Here is a 21,216-nt window from a genome sequence, read left to right as displayed (position 1 = left end):
CTAGAAGAGTCAGAGTTTGGGACGGAGTGGAGTGTTACCGGAGTTTCTGGAGTGCTCAAATAAACGGGCCTTTTTCCCGAACGCTCCTCTGGTCTCCTGCTCGTGAGGGATTCATTACAATATCGTAACATGGCTTAGATTTCTAAATAAACATTCACCTCGTCGCTAGATAGACCTACTCCTGAAAAAGTCGTGCGCAAGGCTTTTTGTCCCTACGAGGCCGCTGTCATTTACCCGACGGGAGGGGTGAGCGAGTGAGCCCTGCAATCTAGAATTTGACCACTGATGTCACTGTTTTCAACCCATTTTACACACTGGCCCTTTAACACTGAGAGGGTAGGCTTTATGACCTGCACTGCAGCCAGCCACCAGGGGGCGATCGAGATGTTTCGGCTTCACTTTTGAGGAGCTGTCACGTCGTCCATCTTTATAAATAGTCTATAGTTGAAATTCATACTTCTTTTTTAAGCCTCTGAATATCCAATCATCAAAACAAAAAGCTTTTGTTATTAGTTATTATATTGACATTTAAGGATTTAAAAAAAAATAAACTGAAAGATTATGACAGCATTTTTATGACCTGTCTCTCAAAATGATGGAAAATAAGAAAGTCTAACTCAGCCTCTGGTCTGGATCATTTCATGTTGATTGCTAACTTTTTTTAAGTCAGAAAATAACTGTTTGAGGAAACTGTATATAAAGTGCTCCAAAAATACTGATATATAAATATCCTTGAGAGTTTGATGGTACTTTCTATCTGTAATATCTCTGAAGATGATGTAAGTGACAGATGTTTGGGTAAAATAATGCTCGTAGCAAGTAAAACAAAAAATGATTGCAAGGAACTTGGGGAAGGAAGCTCAGGTAGGGGAGGACCAATGGCTAAAAAATTGTTGAAAAAATCATCTTAATGGTAAATCTGAAACGAATCTTGAGACTACGAGGGGGACACATTGAAGAAAAATGGGAACCATTGGCATTACTCAAGACCAACTGCTAAAATATGTTGGAAAATGATGGAGGAAACAACTTTTGTTTTGTTTTATTGTTTTTTGGTTTAATGTTTCACATCACTTCAGTAAAGATCTGAGTGGGGTCCTGTGGTTTGACAGATATCTGATCTGGTTTCCTTTACTCACCCTGGCGGGACCGACGCCCACAAACATCTCCAGGAACTCGGAGCCGTTGACGGTGATGAAGGGGACGTTGGCCTCTCCGGCTGTGGCTTTAGCCAGCAGAGTCTTCCCTGTCCCAGGAGGTCCGGACAGCACAGCACCCTGGGAAAAAACTTCTTTTAAGTCTTTATTTGTCACAGAGCTACAGACACCGGCACCCTGACTGAAGCTACAGTTCATTTTTACAATGGATCACAGAGCAAGTAAAAATCTCAGCAGCCTCATTCTTTATTTTAGACTTCAATTTTCACACTTGTCCTCCTAAACTCACCCACAGCAGTTTTACATTGAATGCTAAAATCCCTGCCTCTGTCAGGACCTGCTGTCGCGCCCTGGAGCCCTGCGTGTGTCCGTGTGTTTTCTGTTACCTTTGGGATCTTGGCCCCGAGGTCCTGGTACTGCTGTGGGTTCTTCAGGAAGTTGACGAACTCCAGGATCTCCAGCTTGGCCTCCTCGCAGCCAGCCACGTCCTTGAACTTCACCTCAATGTTGTCCTTCATCATCTTCGCCGTGGACTCACTCATACTGAAGGGCCCGCCCCTCCCGCCGCCAGGGCCTCCTCCCATTGGTCCTCGCCGCAGGGTGAAGAGCAGGAAGCCAATCAGCAGCAGGGTGGGTATCATGCTCATCAGGAAGGAGCTGTGGAAACAGAGGGGGAACAATGGAACCCACTGGTTTCCATAACGTGCACCAATGAGAGCACAAGTGTTGACGTGTTAAACTCACCCATCACTCTCTGTGCTGTAGATGACAGCAAGTCTGTGTGACGGCTCCAGGCCGAGCTCCGTGTGCGCCGCCTCCAGATTCCTCTCAAACGTGTCGACGCTGCCGATGTTGAACCAGACGTAGCTCTGCAGGTCACATAAGATTTCATGATGTCTCATAAGATTGTGTATTATTTAAAAAATGAGTGGGCACAATAAGATGTTGCGTCTTCCTGCAACTTTTCAGTCTGTGAAAAATCTGTGACTTAAGCCTGATTTATGGTCCTGCGTTAAATCAACGATGTCGCTACGTCGTAGGGTACATGGCTACGCAGAAGGCTCGCCATAGCCCCCGGTGTAGCCTGACGTACAGAAATGTAACTACACGTCGAGGCGACACAGACCCAGCGCAGACTGAGAGGGCTGTGATTGGTTTGCTTGGTAGCAACGCATTTCCGGTTCCGTATTTCCAGATTGCGCCACCCCCGCCATCTTTAAACATCTTCGTTAGGAGTATTTGACTTTTTGGGTCATTATTGACAGAGACTAAATCATTTTTAATTTTCTGCACCGTTACATGTCATTTAGGTCTCAATTCAAATACATAAGGCGTAAACAGAAACATCACAGTATTATGACACGATGAGCACCTGTTGGTCTCATTTAATTTTAACATTACATATTATATTTTTGGCAAAATGCAGCAAATGTTCACACATTCATTCAGAATGTCATGACAATAGTTTTTGGCTTCATATAAACTAGAAAGTTTCAGTTAGGTATAGTTGTGTCATGACTCTTTGCTGCGTGGCTTCTATCTTTTTGTGTCATATCAGAGTTATACCTGTATTTTTTACATTTTTAACTATCTCCATTATGAATGTTGTATTTTACTTGTGTCTTATTGCTGCCCTGCACGTCTGCATGCATCAAGAAGTGTCTACAGTCAGAAATGTTCAGCAGTTTTGTTTCTTCATGTTGTTTGCTTGCATGACTAAACATACCCATTAGTAGATATCAGGCTTCCCACAATTTCTCCAATAAATTTTGAAAACTTTTCCACAACCTCTACGTTATATTTTACCCCATTTCCATGCCTTTTTTTAGTAGTAGTTTAAAATGGGCAGGCCTATATCATGACACAACCATTCACTATTGAACATGCACTTAGCAGGCTGTTAGCACTTAATACCTTCACTTCACTCAACTAGTTGCACGTGCCAATAGACCACACCAGCACATGCGAGTACTTTGCAAAACTCAGAAAACCTCATTGGGGATTTTTATAAACACATTTTAAACAATAGCCAAAACAATGTATATTCAAATTTTTTCCAAAGCATTCTGTTCATTCCAAACCATCTCCAGTCCTGGAAAACTGTTTTTCTAATCTTATAACTTTTACAGGAATTTCCTGATGGTGGAGACCCTGAGATATTGTTGATATATTACTGTAGTGCTGTTCCCTGTTGCTCTGGGTTCAATACGCCTCGCCAAAGGGCTACATGATTAACGTACAATGAAATGAAATGAGGTTAAGATGTCTGCTTCCATATCAGATTATTTCTTCTCACCGCATCAGGGTCAGCTCCCGGCACCAGGATGACTCTGACATACTGTTTGTTGACGACCTCTAAGCGCTCCACCTGAACAGAAAAACATACGTACATAATATGATTCATGTTTACAGTCTTTTTCACTTACTTTTTTTTTTACTTTTCACTTATTCAAGGCAAATGACACCGTTTGAACTCTAAATCATGTCAAGTTCTCAGTACATCCCAGTATAAATGTTCCAGTATAAAGTTCCTCCTCACCATTCCCCTGGCCACGTAGCGGTGGACGAAGTCCTTCCAGCTGATCTCTCTGCCGTTGTCTCTGAAGTATAAATACAGCAGAACTGAACTGACTCCAGCCACAGTGACCGCCAAGTACCTGAAGTCCTTCTCGTCCCAGGGGAAGTCACCCTGAGGACCAGCAGAGACACACAGGAGCATGTTACACAGCAGTGATAACACACTGGACATTTACTGGACCAACATCTGCAAGCAACTGGTAATCATAAGAGAGACTGGGAAATGGGTGGAGCAGCCGGAGGAGTGGAAATGGATAACAAATATTTAAAACAAAAGACTTTATATTGCGTACATAATGGAGTGCTGCAGGGAGCGTAGTTATTCGTAGGCCCACACAGAAATTAAAATCGCTCTGGTTCCCTCATCAAAATTCCAGTGCGATTTTTATGTTGGATTTTGGATTATTGCAGAAAATAAGCTCCATGGTAAACAACCTTTAATGATACATTCATGTTTTGTTCAAAAAGATCATGTTTACAAATGAACACCACTGTTAGGATTACTGAAGTGTAATGCACTCACCATGAGTAAACAGCTAACGTTAGGCTATAGTCAAACTGCACCACGATCACATGACCTGAATGTCACCACCATAACGAGGGTGTAGAGTCATGTAAGGCGTGGTGACGTTCTGTAAACTCATTTAGCTGATTCATTATATGTCAAAGAACAAACCACCAAAGCCTCTTAAGCTTCTGTTAACCACACACCTCATTTCAGGCATCTAACCGAAAACCCATTAAACCCATTTTAGGACTGATTCCTGCATCAAATGTTAAAATATATGTAACTGCACTGGAATTCACTGCAACATTGTGAATTATAATTTCAACGTGATGCCATTTTCATTTTGGAAGAGTAGGAGCTAAGCCTATTGCAGCTACATGAGATGTTTCGCCCCGCCTGACCTGGCTGACGCACTATCCACGGTTGATGTCACAGCTTCCTTGAGTTCGGACAACAAACTGCAGGTTCCAGTTGCCAAACACTCATTGTGTTTTTTCACACCACCAAACACACATTGAATAAATGTCCATTTCTTTATCTTTCATTCAAACTGAATGCACAGCCTTCAGCACGTTGCACACTGTCCTGTGCCACAGTGGTCAAAAACCTTTGGCTCTTCCGGGCTGAAACACTTGACAGCAACAATGTTGTTCCTGCCTTTATGCATCAACACTCACAATACCCATACAGCGCCACCCAGTGTACGTACACAGTAAGTACAATTCATGTCTGCTGAGTGAAACAAGATATTTGGCTCTTTCAGGAAGTTTGACAAACCTTTTGCATTCGGCTCCACCAGTCTTTTCCTCCTCTCTTCCCTCCACCTGATGATCTTCCTCCTCCTGCTCCTCCTGCTCCACCCTTTCCATCTGAAATAAAAGAGTGTTAGATTATACACCTGTCAGACAAACCAGCGTTTTTGTTCCAGTATAAGTTTTAATACCCAGATCTGCTTTAGCAACGCTAGAATGTACCAAGATTTTGTTTCTGATTCTGTTGTTTCATACCATGTTTCAACCCTGTCACACTGAGGCCTGAACCTGCAGCCAAAATATCAGTTCAGAATCAACAGACTGTAACATTGAGCAGCGCCAGGACAAACACAAAAAAAAGCTCTTATTTGATAAGCTCACATCTGTCCTACAACACCAGACTGGCTTATTTGCCAAATTAAATGTCACAGAAGTTCACATGGTTTAGGGTTTAAGTTTTATTTCCAGTGTGTCTCGAGTTGTTTCTGCTGCTGTCTCAAATTAAATGTGTGACTGAACTTGCTGACCTGACTGAAAAAATGTTTTTAGTATTGGCCAGTGAAGGTAAAATCAATTCAAATTTTACATTAGAGGTTGAAAAAGTAAATTTGATGGAAAAGCTAAAATAACAAATATTCTGTTTAAAATGTGTGTTGTTTGTGGGCTACAGTGCTTTCCTTAGGACATGATAATAATAATAATGTTTATAATAATAATAATAATAATAATAATAATAATGTTAATTTGTATATCACCTTTAAAACAAAGCTACAAAGTGCTTTACAACTGCAAAAATGAAAATAAAATCCCACAAAATAAAAGCATAATAACAGAACATGAAAGTAAGAATAAACCAAAATAAAGTATACAATAAGATAATAAAATAAGAGAACTGACTACTGGACGTACACAGCAGGGAATTAATTTAGTAAAGGTGCATTTTAAAAATGAGGACAAAGACGCTGCAAACTGAAAGGGTTGGTATTTTGTATCACGCAATCTCCTAATTGTCGTTGTAGCTGTCATTTGTCCGTATATGCAGCCTGTTTTTTGTTTACATGGATGTCTGCCCGATGAAGATCTTGTAGGTTGAGATGCTGCATCAATAAAAACATAAGAGCTTGCAAATTTTAGCGTGCAGACATTTTTTTCTTTGCGGCTTCTTGTCCTGCACCTGAACCCAGCCGGGGCTGAATGACAACAATATCCACCTTTTGTGCTTCAGACACACAGCAGCTCTCACCTTTGGGTTCAGTGGAGTACAGTCGTCGCTGAACTGACTGGAATCTGCGACAGGACAGGAAGTTTGTTGGAGTCCGACAATAGCTCTGAAAAAAACACCACAGAATCACTGTTAGTGCATCAAATACACACCAACACTAACCTGAGAGTGGCTTTAAGGCCACACCTTCTAACAGGTAAAACAAACAAACACTGAAGGTCACATTTCTTTGAAAATCCAGGCAGTGAAATCTGAGTTGTCGTAAACACTCTGAGCTGTGGAATCATTCAATCTGATCATGTCAGCATGACTTTGACACTGACACTGATACACTGCATAACCAAAAGTAAGTGGACAACCTTATATTATGTTTCCTTTAATTCCAACAAAGGGACACGTTAATGCTCCAACATACTGAATCTGCAAGAACTAATGACTATGTTCATGGTCATTCAATTTAATTTATTTGCATGAATAACTGATTAATGGTTTTGGTTGTCCGAAAATACTGAAAACATTCCTGTGGTGACGTCTTCAAACGTCTTATTTTGTCTGAACCACAGTTCAAAAGTTGTTTTAAAATTGACTTAAAGCATTAACAGTTTATCAAAACAGTTGCTTGTTAGTGTTCTGCAGGTCGAGTAATTGCTGTACAGCACACTGTGATATTTAAGTGTGTCAACAATTTGTGTTTGTCCCTTTCCTGTTTCAACAAGACAATACCCCTGCACACAAAGCCAGCTCCATGAAGAAACTGTTGTCTCAGTTTGGTGAGGAAGGACTTGACTGGTCTCCACAGAGTCTAACCCTCAACCCCATCCAGCACCTTCAAATATGAGAAGTCTTTCCAGAAGAGTGGAGGCTGTTTTATCAGACCTATGATATTCAACTGTTACATACAGCAGCCTGCTGACACATACTTTCAACTATGTAGCTCATTACAATAATCACTACTACCTTCAATGTACACGTGGGTATGTGGCTATTGTATAAAGATTTACTTGAACAAAAAAAGTGAGCCTATTAAGACACAAAATATTTAATCATTGTCCACATTAGAGCTTGGTAAGAAAGGAAGGAAAGGTTGACAAAAATTGAAACTGCTGTAAGACTCAAAACCAGACAGTTGTTAGCAAGGTTGAAAATGAACACCAGCCAAATGCTGTTAAAATAAGCAGGTGGTGGCTGCTAGAGTCGTTTAATACAACAGCCAAAAGAAGTTATTTATTAATGCAATCTAGGTTATCTATTGAGTGCCTGGCAGATCTTGGAATTAAACAGTCACAGTGGCAGGTGGACAAACAAAGGAAGTTTTCAACCCTGTTTTTTGAAAACCAAACACATTTTATTAGTGAGCTATTTTTAGCTTTAAACGCTGTAATGATTGACTATGTTGTTTACTATTCCAAGCTAATCTATCTGTCAACACTGGTGTCGAATAAGACTGCTTTGGTATCATACCCAAAGTAAAACACATAAGTAACGTTAAAGGTACAAATTTACTTTAAAGTCATTTAACGGGCCTCAGTTTCTGCTACTGTTAGCTAGATTACTTCAGGTGCTAGTAAGTTGTTAGCTTTATTTGTGAAAAGAGCCCCGTGAATAACTTTTGCAGATACTTTAGTGGGATATTTAAAATGTACAGAATGCATCAGGTTACAGGACAAATCTTACCACATCCTTAAAATATGACCTTCTGTCTGTAATTCCCAGAGTCTGCTAGCTAACGTTAACTGTGTACGAGCACAGAATAAAATCACATTTTTCTTACAATAGAAGCTATTTGCTAAAGTGAAATATGGCCGAATTACAAAATAGAATATAATCTGACAGAAAATGTTTTAAATTAAGTTGTGGATGGTATGCTGTCTTTATAATACGTAAACAACCCCTGAACTGCGTGACTTTGCGATGGGATTTGGCACGTATGCTAGCTAACGTTAGCTAGAGATCCGCTGCTCGAGACAAAACACATTTTAGTGTAACGTTACAGCTAATTTCCAACCAGGGTGGAGAGGGAATGTTGGTGCTTAACTCACTAACGGACTCGCACATTTCTTAGACAACAGTCACTCCAGAAATCCTCCACCTTCACTTACCGAGGCAGCGGAGCTTCGGAATCCGGCTGTGAGGAGACGTCCTGCCGTCACCGCTGAGAGCCGCGCCCGGGCTCCTCCAGCCCGGCAGAGAGGCAGGGCGGCCGCCGAGAGAAGCCTCAGCAACTGAGACATCCTCCCCGTACCGCGGGCCCAACCTTTCAGTCCAAAACACGACGCTTTTCGTTCAAACTCCACTCGTGAACTTCATCGTATTGCACCAACAAGTGTTATTGAATAAGAGTAACAGCGTGAAATGTCAACGGGAGGATGATGTAAAGGCCCGAAAGACCTTCTCTGCGAATACCTGCCGGAAATTGTTCTAACAAGAAATAGTTTACTTAATTATATTTTTTTCTTGGTCATAAAATGGCCACTCTAGTAAAAAACAAAATATTCCTCAAATTGACTGCACATAAATAGATTTAATAGTTAATTGGTTTTATGATAACTGTATTACATTCAGGCAGCACAAAGGCCAACACTGGGTCCTCACAGAACACCTTCTCTCTGATTGGCTGAGACAGAAAGGCACTTTCTCCTGTGCGCAAATTCAGCTTCACGTAACTGTTACCGAGACACTGATATGACTCAGCTACATGTCAGAAATTACATAGTTTCACAGTTATGAAAGGTATTAAAATATTTTAAATACATATTACTATTTGTGAGTAGAAAACACACAAAGTGTTGATGAAACAAAACAAGTAAAAGTTAATAGAAACAGGACAATGATATTACAGTGAAATTATTTTTGTTTAAAGGTATGTTTTGTAACATTTTTCAGTAGAGCCTGCAGCTAACAGTTACTCTCACTGCTGATTAATCATCCGTTTATTTAACTAATCAGTTAATAATAGTGAGAATCATCCATGACGATTCAATTTCAGAGTTTATGGCAGGGTCTTCAAATTGCTTGTTTTCTGATACACAGCCCAAAATCTACATTGATTTTAATGAACTATCATATAAGACAAAGAAAAGCAGCACATCTCTTCAGAGGATGCTGCAGACAGAACAAGTTTGGCATTTCTGCTTAAAAAATTCTTGAAATGATTGATCGATTATTAAAATACATTGTAAGAAAGCTAACTCAACAAATAATTTCAGTTGTATTTTCAGCCGTTTCATACTGTTTGATACAGATGACAGATTCTATAAAAGTTTAAATATTAGTGTAAATGAGAAATGAAGAAAAAAAAAACAATCACAGGTTTGCATTCATGTAAATTAAAATTTTTCCTTTTCCAAAGATGTAAGGTTTGTAGAAAGAAATAATATGCAACATAAAAACAGATATGTTAAATATACATTTAATAAGTAACTCTAAAACAACTTAATCTCATCTTAAGTGGATCAAAGTGAAGTGTTAAAGGAATATTTCACAAAATAACATTTGTAAATCAACTGATGTATATTTACAAAAATGTAGAATTATGCCAAAGACAAAAAAAAAAAAAAAATAGACTGCATAGATTCATGTAAATAAATCTCCTCTGTCTCTGTCTCTCTTTCAGTTTGTCTGTCTGTCTGTCTGTCTGTCTGTCTGTTTGTTTGTCTGTCTGTCTGATTGCAGAGTGCTGAGGCTGCAGCTGGTCGTCCTCAGAGCTCTCAGCTTCCTCTGTAGGTGCTGTAGGAGAACCGACTCATCAGCAGAGGGAGATGGAATCTCTGCTCAGGGTCAGTGATGGTAAACACAACCTGGAAATACACACACACACACACACACACACACACACACACACACACACACATAATTAATACAAACTGATAGTGACAACGTTTATTACAAATCACATTATCTTTGCTTTGGTTAGTGTGATAAATGATGAGCTGTTAGCTCTACTCCGAATGAAAATCTGCACTCTCATCTCTCTGTGGTGTCACAATCGTCCAGTAAAAGTCAGTGTTGTTTTTATCATTTATCAAAGTACACACTACTGTTGTCTAAACTGATGACAACAAACATGTCTAAGTGTCAATCCTGATGATTGTCCGTTTTGTCTGATTTGGCGACACCCTGTGGTGATCACTGCACATCCAAAGTGTTTTCATCAGCCTGAGGACTCCTCCTAAACATGCTGACATTTGCAGAAAGCTTCAGGAGCCATCTGCTCTGGTAGGCTATATCATTGGCCCTTCTTAAAGTGAAACTTTATATTTGTGAGCCATCTGTGGAGATTTACATCTTCAGTAAGACAAACAGTCTTTTTATAGGATCTGTCGGCAATGATTTTTCAGTTAAGGATAAAACAAAAACAACCTATAACTTTAAAAGCAACTTCCTTTCAGCAGCTATTCTTCCATTAGTGCTTTAAAAACAGAATCAAACAGCTTGGTGAAACCATATATAAATCTGGTGTTTATTCATAGCATAATTCAGCAGTGAAGTATTTTTTAAATAATATGCATCAAAATTCAAATGTTGCAGTTAAACTGCCTGCAAGTATTCAAATATGATCATTTAAGGATTAGGACTACAAATGAAATCACAGGTTTTGTTGACAGCACGCCCACAAACACCAGTTGAATAATGTAAAACATGTTGTTCTTGTAAGTGATCTCCTGATACAGATCAGAACAGCTCACCTCTACATATGGGTAAAAGGATGTCTGACCCAGATTGTCCCAGTATGAACCCGTCTCAAAGCGCAGCTTGTACATGCCGGGGCTGAAAGCTTCTCGGCTGATGAGTCCCGAGCAGCGTCCGTCTTCGTTTGTTGTCCTAAAAATCATTAAACTGCTGAGTTGTAAAGTTCATAAAAGCTCAAAGGACTCTGTTTTAGACTTTAATCTCCACTCTCCTAACCTCTCTCTCAGTAACAAAGAAAAATTCTTCCTTGCCTCCTTCAGGTTCTTCATATCGATTTCATTTCAATTTTAAATGTTCAAAATAAAAATTCAGTATATCTCCCTCAAGTTTTGTCACAATTGGCCCCTGTGGTGTCTAGAATATTCAATATGACTGAAAACTAAACACAACTATCCTCATCCTGGTGTCAGAGTCATTCCCGGCCTGAGGACGTCCAACCACAGTGCATCCATCAAGACACATCATGTCTGTCAGAGGGGTAATTTGATGTGTAGCAAGTGCTGTGCAAATGGAAACCAACATGCTCTTCCAGTTCCTGTAATCACCTGATTCATGCTGTTGATATTGCATTGAAGTGAGCAGGAAAAACCCCCAAACCTATCTCTAGACAAAATCAAGTTTTATGTTTAAATAATAAGTTGAAATAAATAAATAAAGATTTAACGCTCATTTACAAATTCAGAGATTCTGATGTTTTGCTTCTTGAAGTTTCAACAGTGACGTATTTTACCCGACACTCAGCATGTTCCAGATTATCAGTTTGGAGTCGAGCCGGTGCAAGCTGAGGGCCATTCTGGCTGCCGGGACGCCGTCTCCTGTGTTCAGCACGTGAGTGGTCAGAGGGCTGGGCTCTGCTGCCGTCATGATCTGCTGGACAGGTGTGGACAGGTGAGCTTTACCTTTTACAGTCTCAACGGACGACACAATGGCCAGAATAAATGTTGGTTTTGTACATTTCTGCAAATCACTGATAGATTATGTATGAACTTTATGATGTAGGGGATACACTGAAACGTTACAATTCAACAGCGCTGTGGTTAACCTGTGGTTAGGTTAAGCCACAAACACCACTTGGTTATGGTTAGGAAAAGATTATATTTTGGCTTAAAATAGCTGGTTCTGGGGGCACAATCCCTGCAGGACACAAAGCGATGTCTCAGAAAACCCCCCGCTGCTTTTCCTGCCACTATCCCAGGGCCCCAGGAAGTGCACTGGGCTTTGAAGCCAAGTTTTCGTAGTGGCAAAACAGTGGAATTACAACTCTCGAGTCTGTGGTGATGCCGTTGGGCCCAAAAAGACTTTTTCCTATAGACTTACATTGGGAAAGAGACATCACAGCCCCCGTAAAATGACCTGTTCCATTATCAGGATTTAATCAGTTTGGTCCGATAACACTGGGACCATCTTGAAGAGGCACATAATTAAATCATTTTATCCCTGTTCAAGTTTGCGGAGCGCTAAACTGTGAGTAGTCCCTGCTCTATGGGCCCACTGATGTGGAAGCAACTCCAAGTTATTTCATACCCTGGAAACAGCTTTTTTGGCTTCATCACCACGACGCAACTTTCACAGTAATGAACGGGGTCCTGCCGTTAACACTGTATCCAGGTCTCTTAATGCATTCATGCACTATGAAGCAGTGTCTCAGTATAAAAACATTTCTCGTGGCACTTTACCTGCTGCTGGAAAAACAGCCACAAGTCACTAAAAAACACCTGTGTTCGGGGCTACGAAGCCGCAGGAAAAAACAGCAGTGACTTATTAAAAAACAACCACGTTTTGTTGTTTGTTGATCTTGAGCAGTGGTCTGCAGCTTGGCAGGTATCTACCCTAGGTGACACGCCATCCACCATCCCCCCTATCTCATGATGTCAAAGTCAGCTTATATACTATGTCACTATAGTAACGTTAACATGACACATATGAAACGTGTAAATTTAATGTATTTGTGGTTTGCAGAAACAAAAGCTACAATGCCAACAGTTTCTTCTGGTGTCTGGGCTGGCATTACACCGCAGAACAGTTAATGACAATTGAGTATCAACATATTTTATGTCATGAATTTCATGGGGATGTGCCCTCAATGCCACCATGACAAGTGCTGCCAGACGTAAGAGGAGTGAGGTGACGGCTAATCATTAGTTTCAGTTAACCTTCCTATTGTGTTCAGGTTAAAACTATGTTTAAAACATGCTGTGGTGCTCCCTAACACTTGGAAACACACTGTGATGTGTAAAATTAGTGCAGTTTCCCTTTAAGCTAATCCCATAATCATGAAAATTCAAACTATACAAGCAGCAGCTGGAAGTTTGATTCAGTTGGTCGCTTCTTGTGTGAAGCAGGTTTTTTATTGAGCGCAAACAAACAAGTTCCTGCTGCATCTCAGTCAGTGTGGACTGCAGGATACACATTATCTACAGAGCCTATCGACATCCTCACACTATAAACATACGGTCTGTGATTAATTATAACTTACCCCATAAACAGAAAAGCATCAAACAAAATTAAATTAAATTGAGGTATTTCGTTACATATATTTGAATCATGTTGTAGGAATCTGTTCAATCCATTTCAGTGATTTTTTTTAACAATCAATGGTGGAGCAGCAGATTAAAGCTCTGTGCTTCTCAGTCAAACTATAGTCCAAGGACCTTTGACTCTCATCCCGTGTTTCTCCCCAAATCTCATGATCTCAGGAATTAGAGTTGTCAAGCTGTCCTGTGAATGTCAGTTTGTCATGTTGGGATATTTTATTTTCTAGAACACAGAGCAGCATAGATCTTTTATAGTAAAAATGTAAACAAATTCATGACCCTCCTGCACATCAAAAGACCACAAGAGGGGTCCCAGCCCAAAGACTGAGAAACTGAGCTGCTCACTCTGCAGGAAAAGTACAGCAAATAGGAAGAAGACATGGAAAAAGAAAAAGATCAGAGCATAAATGTTGATCCTGACTGATTAAATATGGACCAAACACACACACAGTGTTCCTAAAATGAAAATGCACTAGCGTGGAACTTGGACACGCTAGTTTGTTGTAAGAGAAGCCTTACCTCTGTGTGAGCACACCTCTCTGCTGCAGCCTGTTCATTCAGTTCCCAAAACTCATCCAACCAGTTGTTCTGTCACTGTGCACGCCCACTGCTCAGAGCCACTCACCCAGCATGCACTGCACAAACAGACATGGTGTCAAAGGTTGTCCTGGCTCTAATGAATCAATAACACGAGCTGAGAGCTTCGCTTCAGTCAACAACATGTGATCCAGTGTTTGACTGTGATTAAACTCTTCATACATGATAAGGCTCTACTGATTTAATTAAAACTCCCACAATATAATATTATACACAGCCTGAATGGAAAGTTACTCTTCTTTAATTATAGTGCAGTCATGTGATTTAGTGGCATCTAGTGGTGAGGTTGCAGATTGCAATAAAATGAATCTTCTCCTTTGTGCCTAGCATGTATGAGAGCTACGGAGGAGGAGAGGTCTGTGGATGATTCAGCTCCCGGTAAAAAATCTCCTGAACATCTGGATCTTAAGTTATCAGAGAAGAAAGGTGAGCATATATTAGCAGGTACTAGGCTAACAGTCGTCTTCAACATGCCAAACAGCGTCAAAGAAACACTGATTTGTAACGTGAAACTGCCTTATTCAGCGTTTTACTGGTTTACATGACGTGATCCATTTGTTTTGGAGATGAGGAGACCTCTGTGGATAATTCAGTTCCTGGTAAAAACCTTCTGAACAACGACTACTGAAGGAATTCTGACCAGGAGCTTTAGTTGATTTCAATCTAAAAATAAATAAATCCTATGAATCCTACACATTGTTCATTTAAAGGAGCAGTGTGTAGGATTTAAAGAGATGACAGATTGCAACCAGCTCAAACTTCTCCCATGTGCCAAACATGAACTCCTGGTTAGAATTCATTCAGGGTCCATGGTCCAAGATGTTTTAACAAGTAAACGAATAATCTGCAGAGGTCTCCTGCTCTTCAGAACAAACAGACCAGGTTATCTCCTGGAGCTGAATTATCCTCAGAAGTCTCTTCCTCCAAAACAAAATAACCAGATGACTAAAACTGGTAAAAGAAAACCGAATAAAGCAGTTTATGCTAAAAGAAATCTGTGTTTTTCTGGTGCTGATCATTGCAGATGGTAACTATGGTGGCTGACAGGAAAACGAAATTACCCTATCTAGAGCCAGTGCTGGTTTGTTCATTCTGGGCTACTGTAGAGACAAAATGGCTGACTCCATCGAAGAGGACCCCTCTCCGTATGTAGATATGTAGATATAATCGGCACCTTCTATGATAACAAAAATACAATGATTCTTTTTAGTTTGATTATAAACTAAAAACATACATTTCACAATGAAAACATAAATATAAGCATTATATTCCATTTCTGAAAATATATCCACCCAAATGTTACACACTATACCTCTAATTGTTGCTGTTCAATATTTGTGTTTCTTCAAACATTTATGAAACTTCAGAATATTATTTGTTTGTTTATTCTCTGTATTTCCTCATATATTTAAGATATATGTTAATCACAAGGCATTCGGTCTTTAAAGGGGCTGTCTGAAAATGTGAACCTGTTATTAAAGCATTCAACTATTTCTGGTTTACGCAGATTTCAAGCCTATTTGTAATAAAAAACAAAAAAGAAGCAAACAGCTTTTAGCAAGACACTAAATTCCCATCAAACCTAACCTTTGACCTTTGTACTCCCTTTGGAAAAGAAAGAACTATTGGCATCCATGGAGCAACAAAACTGAATATTACTTTTTCTACTGAACTAAACCAAAATAATAATTGAAATTGCTTCACACATAAACACAGAATCATAAGATCATTACGCACAAAGCTCCAATCACACATCTATTTTATGAAAAATACCTTTACTACACTCACACTGAAATAGATTACATTTAGCACTGAGGACAAGCACATAAGCACCAACAGCAGAAACTACAGTGAAGCCAAATGAAGTGTTTTAGTAACATTTTTTTAAAAGTCTGAAATGTTGTGCAAGTATAAAGAGCCACTAATGTACACATAAATATTTTCAAGTGTCATTTTTTAAACCAACAAATATTTTACATGAATGCTTTAAACATATGTACAGTCAGTCACAGTTGTCCATCCAGCTGGGTAAACATGGTAGAGGAAAAGTCTTGATTTGACTTGACAACAGTTTGGTGGCTTGGCTCTCCATCAGACCAGTCACCCAAAATCTAATGAAACAAACATGATTACCATAAAGGCCCAGACACACCAAACCAACATCAGAGAACTGTGGTGACGTAGGCTGACATTTGCATCCCCTCACATCGCAGTGTGAGGGGATGCAAAGTGTCTCAGCCAAAAATTTACACTTGAAAACATTGCAAAGGAAAAATTTAAAGTAAAATTTAACGGTGGTGCCATGACTCAAAACAGGAAATACATTAACCATGGTGGACATGGTGTAAACACAAACATAGGGGTTTGGGTGGCATCAACAACATTCTCATTTTCCTCTGGGGAACATGAACATTCATACCAAATGTCTGGCCAATAGTTCAAAGATAACAAGGAACATCTAAGCGTTGGATGGATGTACAGAGAAAAATGAAAAGGCCTTGTTTCTGTAGCCAAAAGTGACGGCTACCGTTGTACAGATGCATGTATGGACACATATGGATGTATCAAGTTCACGAACACCAAAGAGGGTGGCATTTCTATCGACTCTTCTTGTGAACACAGTAAACACGGCCCTGTTTGAGGGCAGCATTTGTTAACCTGGATCAAGCTGGTTAAACTGCTAACGTTAACGAAAAATAATCTGAAACACTTATCTGTAAGCAACCCAATTATGCTGGTAAACTGTTCCGTAAACTTTCATGAAGCACACTGTTTAAACTACTAAACTGTTAGCATATGTGAATTAAACTGTTTTAATTGATCCACCCTGAACTAAATATTTTTACCTGCCAAACTTATCGTGAGATAACCTAAACCAACAAATCAATAAATTATAAATAAATAAATTACATGCTTTTTTCTCTTTTTGATACACTACTCATTTCTCTATTTAACTAATCCGTTAGCTTACCTGTATCAAACTGTTTTAGCTACTGAACTAATGTGAATGTGTGTTTTTAACTGCTGATTAGGAAGGTAATCTGAACCAAACAATTTGCTCTGCGTAACTGATGCCATAGTTTACCCAAACCAAACTGTTTCAAGTTATGTGGCCAAATTATTATTTTTTTTTGTTGAACTGATCCATTAGCTAACCTCAACAAAACTGCCTTCTCCAGGAGCTAAATTAGCAAGCATGTAACAAACTGTTTTAGCTACTGAACCATTAGCTAGCCTTAACCAAAGTGTTGTTACTGCTAAACTGACTTAACTAACCAACTGTTTAGGTTGGCTAACTGTTCTGTTAGCTTACATATAACAAACTTTCAGCTACTAACCCATTAGTTAACCTTAACTAAACTGTTATCTCTGCTAAACTGACTTAGCTAATCAACTGTTTACCTGTTTCGTTAGCTCACATATAGCAAACTGTTTTAGCTACTGACCCATTAGCTATCCTTAACCAAACTGTTATTTCTGTCACACTGACTTAGCTAACCAACTGTTTGGGTTGGTTAACTGTTCTGTTAGCTTACATATAGCAAACTGTTGTATCTACTATCCTAATATTAATCTTCTGACTAACCCAAAGCCAACTGTTCTAGGGTAGTTAACTATTGGCTAACCCAAACCAAATTGTTTTAGTTGCTGAACTAAATCATTAGGTGAACCTAAAACAAACTGTTTTAGCAGCTAACTTGAACCAAACATCTACAAAAACTGAGAGGTAAAGCTGACTTTAACCAAGTCAATTTAGCAGTTACACTAATCAGTCAGCTATTCTTCCCATTATCTTCCCATTTATATGTTTAACATGTAGTTTTTATTCAGATTCAATCTTCATTTCAGGGAATTGTCAGAGTCTCTCACTTTTTCACTGAATTTCTGAGTGAATTAAACAGTGTAATTTACCCAGAGAGTCATAAAACTGTGCTCACTGAACCCTTTCCACAGAGCCGTATAATGCCGTCCTGTACACATCTGGTTACACGTAATGATAAAATAATGAAAATAAACTGTGTGATAAGAAGCTGCCAGCTGCTGCCACACTGATTTTATTTAGGCAGATGGGGGTTCAACAGTGGAGCAAGGGTAGAGCAATAAATGGGGCCAATATTACACCACCTTTTCTATAATATAATATAATATAATATAATGAGAACTAAAATAAAATAACTTAGAAGAACAAAAAACTGCTAAATATAGCCCATGAATTAAATGCTTTTTTGGAGGTACACTATTAATTTTTAATACATCAAAACCAAAATGAATTACATATATTGCTCACTGTTATAAATAATTGGTCTGCAGAAAGTATCAAGCCTCTACAAGTCAAACTTATAGCATTCTGAAATTACTGTAATTAAAATCAACGGTGACCTGAAATCTTCTAGAAATTGTAACGGTATGGTGCTTCATGTTTAAATGTTCAAATATTTTGTCCCATGTGTCAGTATGTTAGCAGGGAGCATCAGATTCAGTGATGTACCAGGAACACATTGGAGATTTTGTCGACTGGAATCCAGAACTTGAGATGGTGCAGCAGAATAAAATCAAACTGACAGTGACAGACAGGTAAGACACAGATTCAGGGGTGGAAGAGAGTCAGGTCAATGCAGTTCATGTTGCCAACACCTCCTCTGAGCGTCTTCCATCCCAGCTGTTGCCGATCCCAGCTTCTGTTTCTGGATGGATCTGGAAAGAGAACAGGAGAGGAGTTTGAAACGAGATTATGGATCTTCAGGAAATTAACAGACTGTTGACCTGATGATGGTGCTAGAAGTCAGACGATCACCAAAGTCAGTAGGTTTCATCCTCTAAGAACTAGGAATTTCTGTGCTCAATGTTATTCTAATCCATTTAGATTAAAGTAGATATTTTGGACCAAAGTGGTGGACCAACTGACCAAAGAACCAACATTGCCACCCATAGAGCCCAACACATTCTCATCACAACTTGTCAAACGCTGCCGCTTTGTCAGTGGACCTAAACATCAACATGTGATGCCCTAGATACCCTCCTGAATCTGTTCTGAATGTTCTGAGACAGCATGTGAATTTAGGATTGTTTCATAGAAAGTTTCTGCCTTTTCACGCATACATTCTTTTTCATAATAAACCAACAACTTACATAAAACACTTTGTTTTTCGTTTATTTAAGTTACGGCAACAAAAGCACATGGTTAGGTTTAGAAAAAAACGTCAGGGCTTGGCTTAAAATAAGTATGGTTCTTACTAACGTCATGTGGCATGCATCATGTGACCACACTACCATAGCATGCTATGCATACTAGCACACTACATTGTTGAATTAAAATAACTCAGCTGAGTTTTGGTTTCACGTGGGAAATGACCTGGACACCCGAGTGAAAGTCTGGAGTTTGTTTGACCCATCCACCACCCCTTCCACCTGCCCTGTGCAGACTTTCTTGCTCTTTATAGTTGCCGGCCGCGTTACAAACTGCTGCCAGCTAGTGTCTGTCATAATGCTTTGAAAGGTGCCTTTGTGTACAAGTGTGTGACACTGACATCCACTTACAAAGTGGTGGCACTTGTCGAGTTCAGTTGTTTTCTGCTCCATCAACAATGGTGGATGGTACGTATCATACCACCACAAATTTATAGTTGCAGGTGGCGTTGACAAACTGCTGCCAGCCGGTGTGTTTCATAATGCCTTGAAAGATGCCCATGTGCATCATTGTCCGACATGGACATCCACTGACAAATTGGCGGTATTTGACGAGTTTGGTTCTTGCCTGCTGTGTTAACAACTGCTGCCGCCTGGTGTGTATCATACCACCGTGAAAAGTGTCTCTGTGTGATGGTATTGGACGCCGAGATCACTGACAAAGTGGTGGTATTTGATGAGTTGGGAATGAGATCAGACTGTAGAGACTGTAGAGTTAGCTGATGTGGCTAAAATGAAACCATATTTTTGTTTGCAGTTTTTAAAGATGTTGTCTTCAGTAGGGACCAATGGACCCGGGGCTGCTGCAGACAGGGTGGGGAAGTCAGAAAGTATTAAGGGAAGGAATGAGACATTATTAGTTTTGGACCTTTAACGGCATTTGCTGACAATAGAGGAAATATACAATATAAAATACCTGCCTCATTTTTAATGTTTTATAAAGTATCTCAGTGTGACAGTTCATACCTGAGCTGCAGTATCACAGATCGTCCTCCAGATCAGACTGATGCTGCTTTATCTGCAAACACAGAGGAAGAAGCTCTTAGCGAGACAGTGGGTCAGTTAAAACACACTGCAGTTAACTGTCATTAACACAGCCTTCCCAATTGTCTCTCTCGTCATCATCATCATCATCATCATCATCATCATCATCATCAACACACACAACGCTGAGCGAACAAATATATTTTCAAGTTACCTGTACCAACAGCCCATAAAAGATTTCCTGCTCTTACTCACACACTTTGTTGCATGTACACACACAAACACACACACACACACACACACACACACACAACCACACACACACACACACACAGATAATGGTAATTACTAACACACTCTCCTTCACACACACTCAGTTTCTTCCTGTCGGAGGAACAATGCAGCAGATTAAAGGCCGATCTGTTCTCTGCCTCCGCTCATCTTAATGAGGAAGCTCCGCTCTGTCAGGCAGGTAGGAAGCCTGCAGGCTAATTCTATATCATTATGTTTCCCTGTAAAGTAACAGGAACACCGAGAGCGCCGTGGCTGATCTGCTTCACACCGGCGAGGTGCTGAATAAAAAGACCTGCAAGGCGACAGTAAACACATTGTCCACCACAGACTATGCAAATTGCCTCTGATCACTCTGTGCAGTGTGGAGCAACAAGACTTTACTGTTTTGAGTTTAATCAGTCGTCTGAGATTTTCTACATGAAGTAACTGTTAAGAAAGGTGAAGGGATGGACTGAGGCAGGTAAATAATCTATCTCTTATTTAAGTTATTGATCTACCTTTAACACAGTTCAGGTCTATTTTTATTTGTTGTTTTTTTTGTTCTGCATAGAGCTGAAACAATTTGGCGATTCACCAGTTAGCCTAGTTCACTTAGGTACAGAGGCTGAATCAGGAACTATTTTGATTATTGAATAACTAAAGTAATTCTTTCTAGCAAACATTGACTGGTTCTAGCTTTTCAATTCTCAGCTGTTTCATATCAGTATAATATTGT

General features: G+C 39.7%; 3 protein-coding genes across 4 annotated transcripts in view; all 3 read right to left on the bottom strand.

The window, feature by feature from the left end:
* afg3l1 (AFG3-like AAA ATPase 1) overlaps positions 1–8,591 on the bottom strand; it is a 28,344-nt gene extending 19,753 nt beyond the window's left edge. Inside the window, exons 1-8 of the mRNA XM_050072864.1 lie at positions 8,316–8,591; positions 6,238–6,322; positions 5,020–5,111; positions 3,697–3,846; positions 3,454–3,525; positions 1,902–2,026; positions 1,544–1,814; positions 1,140–1,277 (exon numbers count right to left, since the gene is read on the bottom strand). Of these exons, the coding sequence (XP_049928821.1) occupies positions 1,140–1,277; positions 1,544–1,814; positions 1,902–2,026; positions 3,454–3,525; positions 3,697–3,846; positions 5,020–5,111; positions 6,238–6,322; positions 8,316–8,447 (1,065 nt within the window). The 5' untranslated portion in view covers positions 8,448–8,591. The remainder of the gene's footprint in view (positions 1–1,139; positions 1,278–1,543; positions 1,815–1,901; positions 2,027–3,453; positions 3,526–3,696; positions 3,847–5,019; positions 5,112–6,237; positions 6,323–8,315) is intronic.
* A 1,018-nt stretch (positions 8,592–9,609) lies between these two features.
* Positions 9,610–14,085, bottom strand: LOC126407772 (5-hydroxyisourate hydrolase-like). 2 transcript variants are annotated; one of them, XM_050072969.1, is made up of 4 exons: positions 13,959–14,085; positions 11,636–11,772; positions 10,902–11,037; positions 9,610–10,013 (listed from the first exon to the last, which is right to left on the bottom strand). In XM_050072969.1, the coding sequence occupies exons 2-4, from the start codon at positions 11,767–11,769 to the stop codon at positions 9,924–9,926; spliced, it is 360 nt and encodes a 119-aa protein (XP_049928926.1). In that variant the 5' UTR covers positions 11,770–11,772; positions 13,959–14,085; the 3' UTR covers positions 9,610–9,923. The 2 variants fall into 2 exon arrangements, with proteins under 2 accessions (XP_049928926.1, XP_049928925.1); XM_050072968.1 differs by having other exon boundaries at positions 11,636–11,775; positions 13,959–14,074.
* Positions 14,086–15,815: 1,730 nt separating this feature from the next.
* LOC126407763 (RNA-binding Raly-like protein) overlaps positions 15,816–21,216 on the bottom strand; it is a 63,019-nt gene continuing 57,618 nt past the window's right edge. The window contains exons 7-8 of the mRNA XM_050072955.1: positions 20,190–20,241; positions 15,816–18,731 (exon numbers count right to left, since the gene is read on the bottom strand). Of these exons, the coding sequence (XP_049928912.1) occupies positions 20,203–20,241 (39 nt within the window). The 3' untranslated portion in view covers positions 15,816–18,731; positions 20,190–20,202. The remainder of the gene's footprint in view (positions 18,732–20,189; positions 20,242–21,216) is intronic.

The sequence above is a fragment of the Epinephelus moara genome, chromosome 20 (assembly GCF_006386435.1).
Source record: "Epinephelus moara isolate mb chromosome 20, YSFRI_EMoa_1.0, whole genome shotgun sequence".
NCBI lineage: Eukaryota > Metazoa > Chordata > Actinopteri > Perciformes > Serranidae > Epinephelus > Epinephelus moara.
Note: the sequence above shows the minus strand (reverse complement) of the source record. Positions and strands in the feature narration are given on the sequence as shown.

Coding starts and splice junctions, on each gene's coding strand:
- LOC126407772 (XM_050072969.1), bottom strand. CDS start 11,769: ATGACGGCAGCAGAGCCCAGCCCTCTGACCACTCACGTGCTGAACACA. Junction 11,038..11,635: donor TGGAACATGCTGAGTGTCGG/GTAAAATACGTC, acceptor AATGATTTTTAG/GACAACAAACGAAGACGGAC. Junction 10,014..10,901: donor CCTTTTACCCATATGTAGAG/GTGAGCTGTTCT, acceptor GTGTATTTCCAG/GTTGTGTTTACCATCACTGA.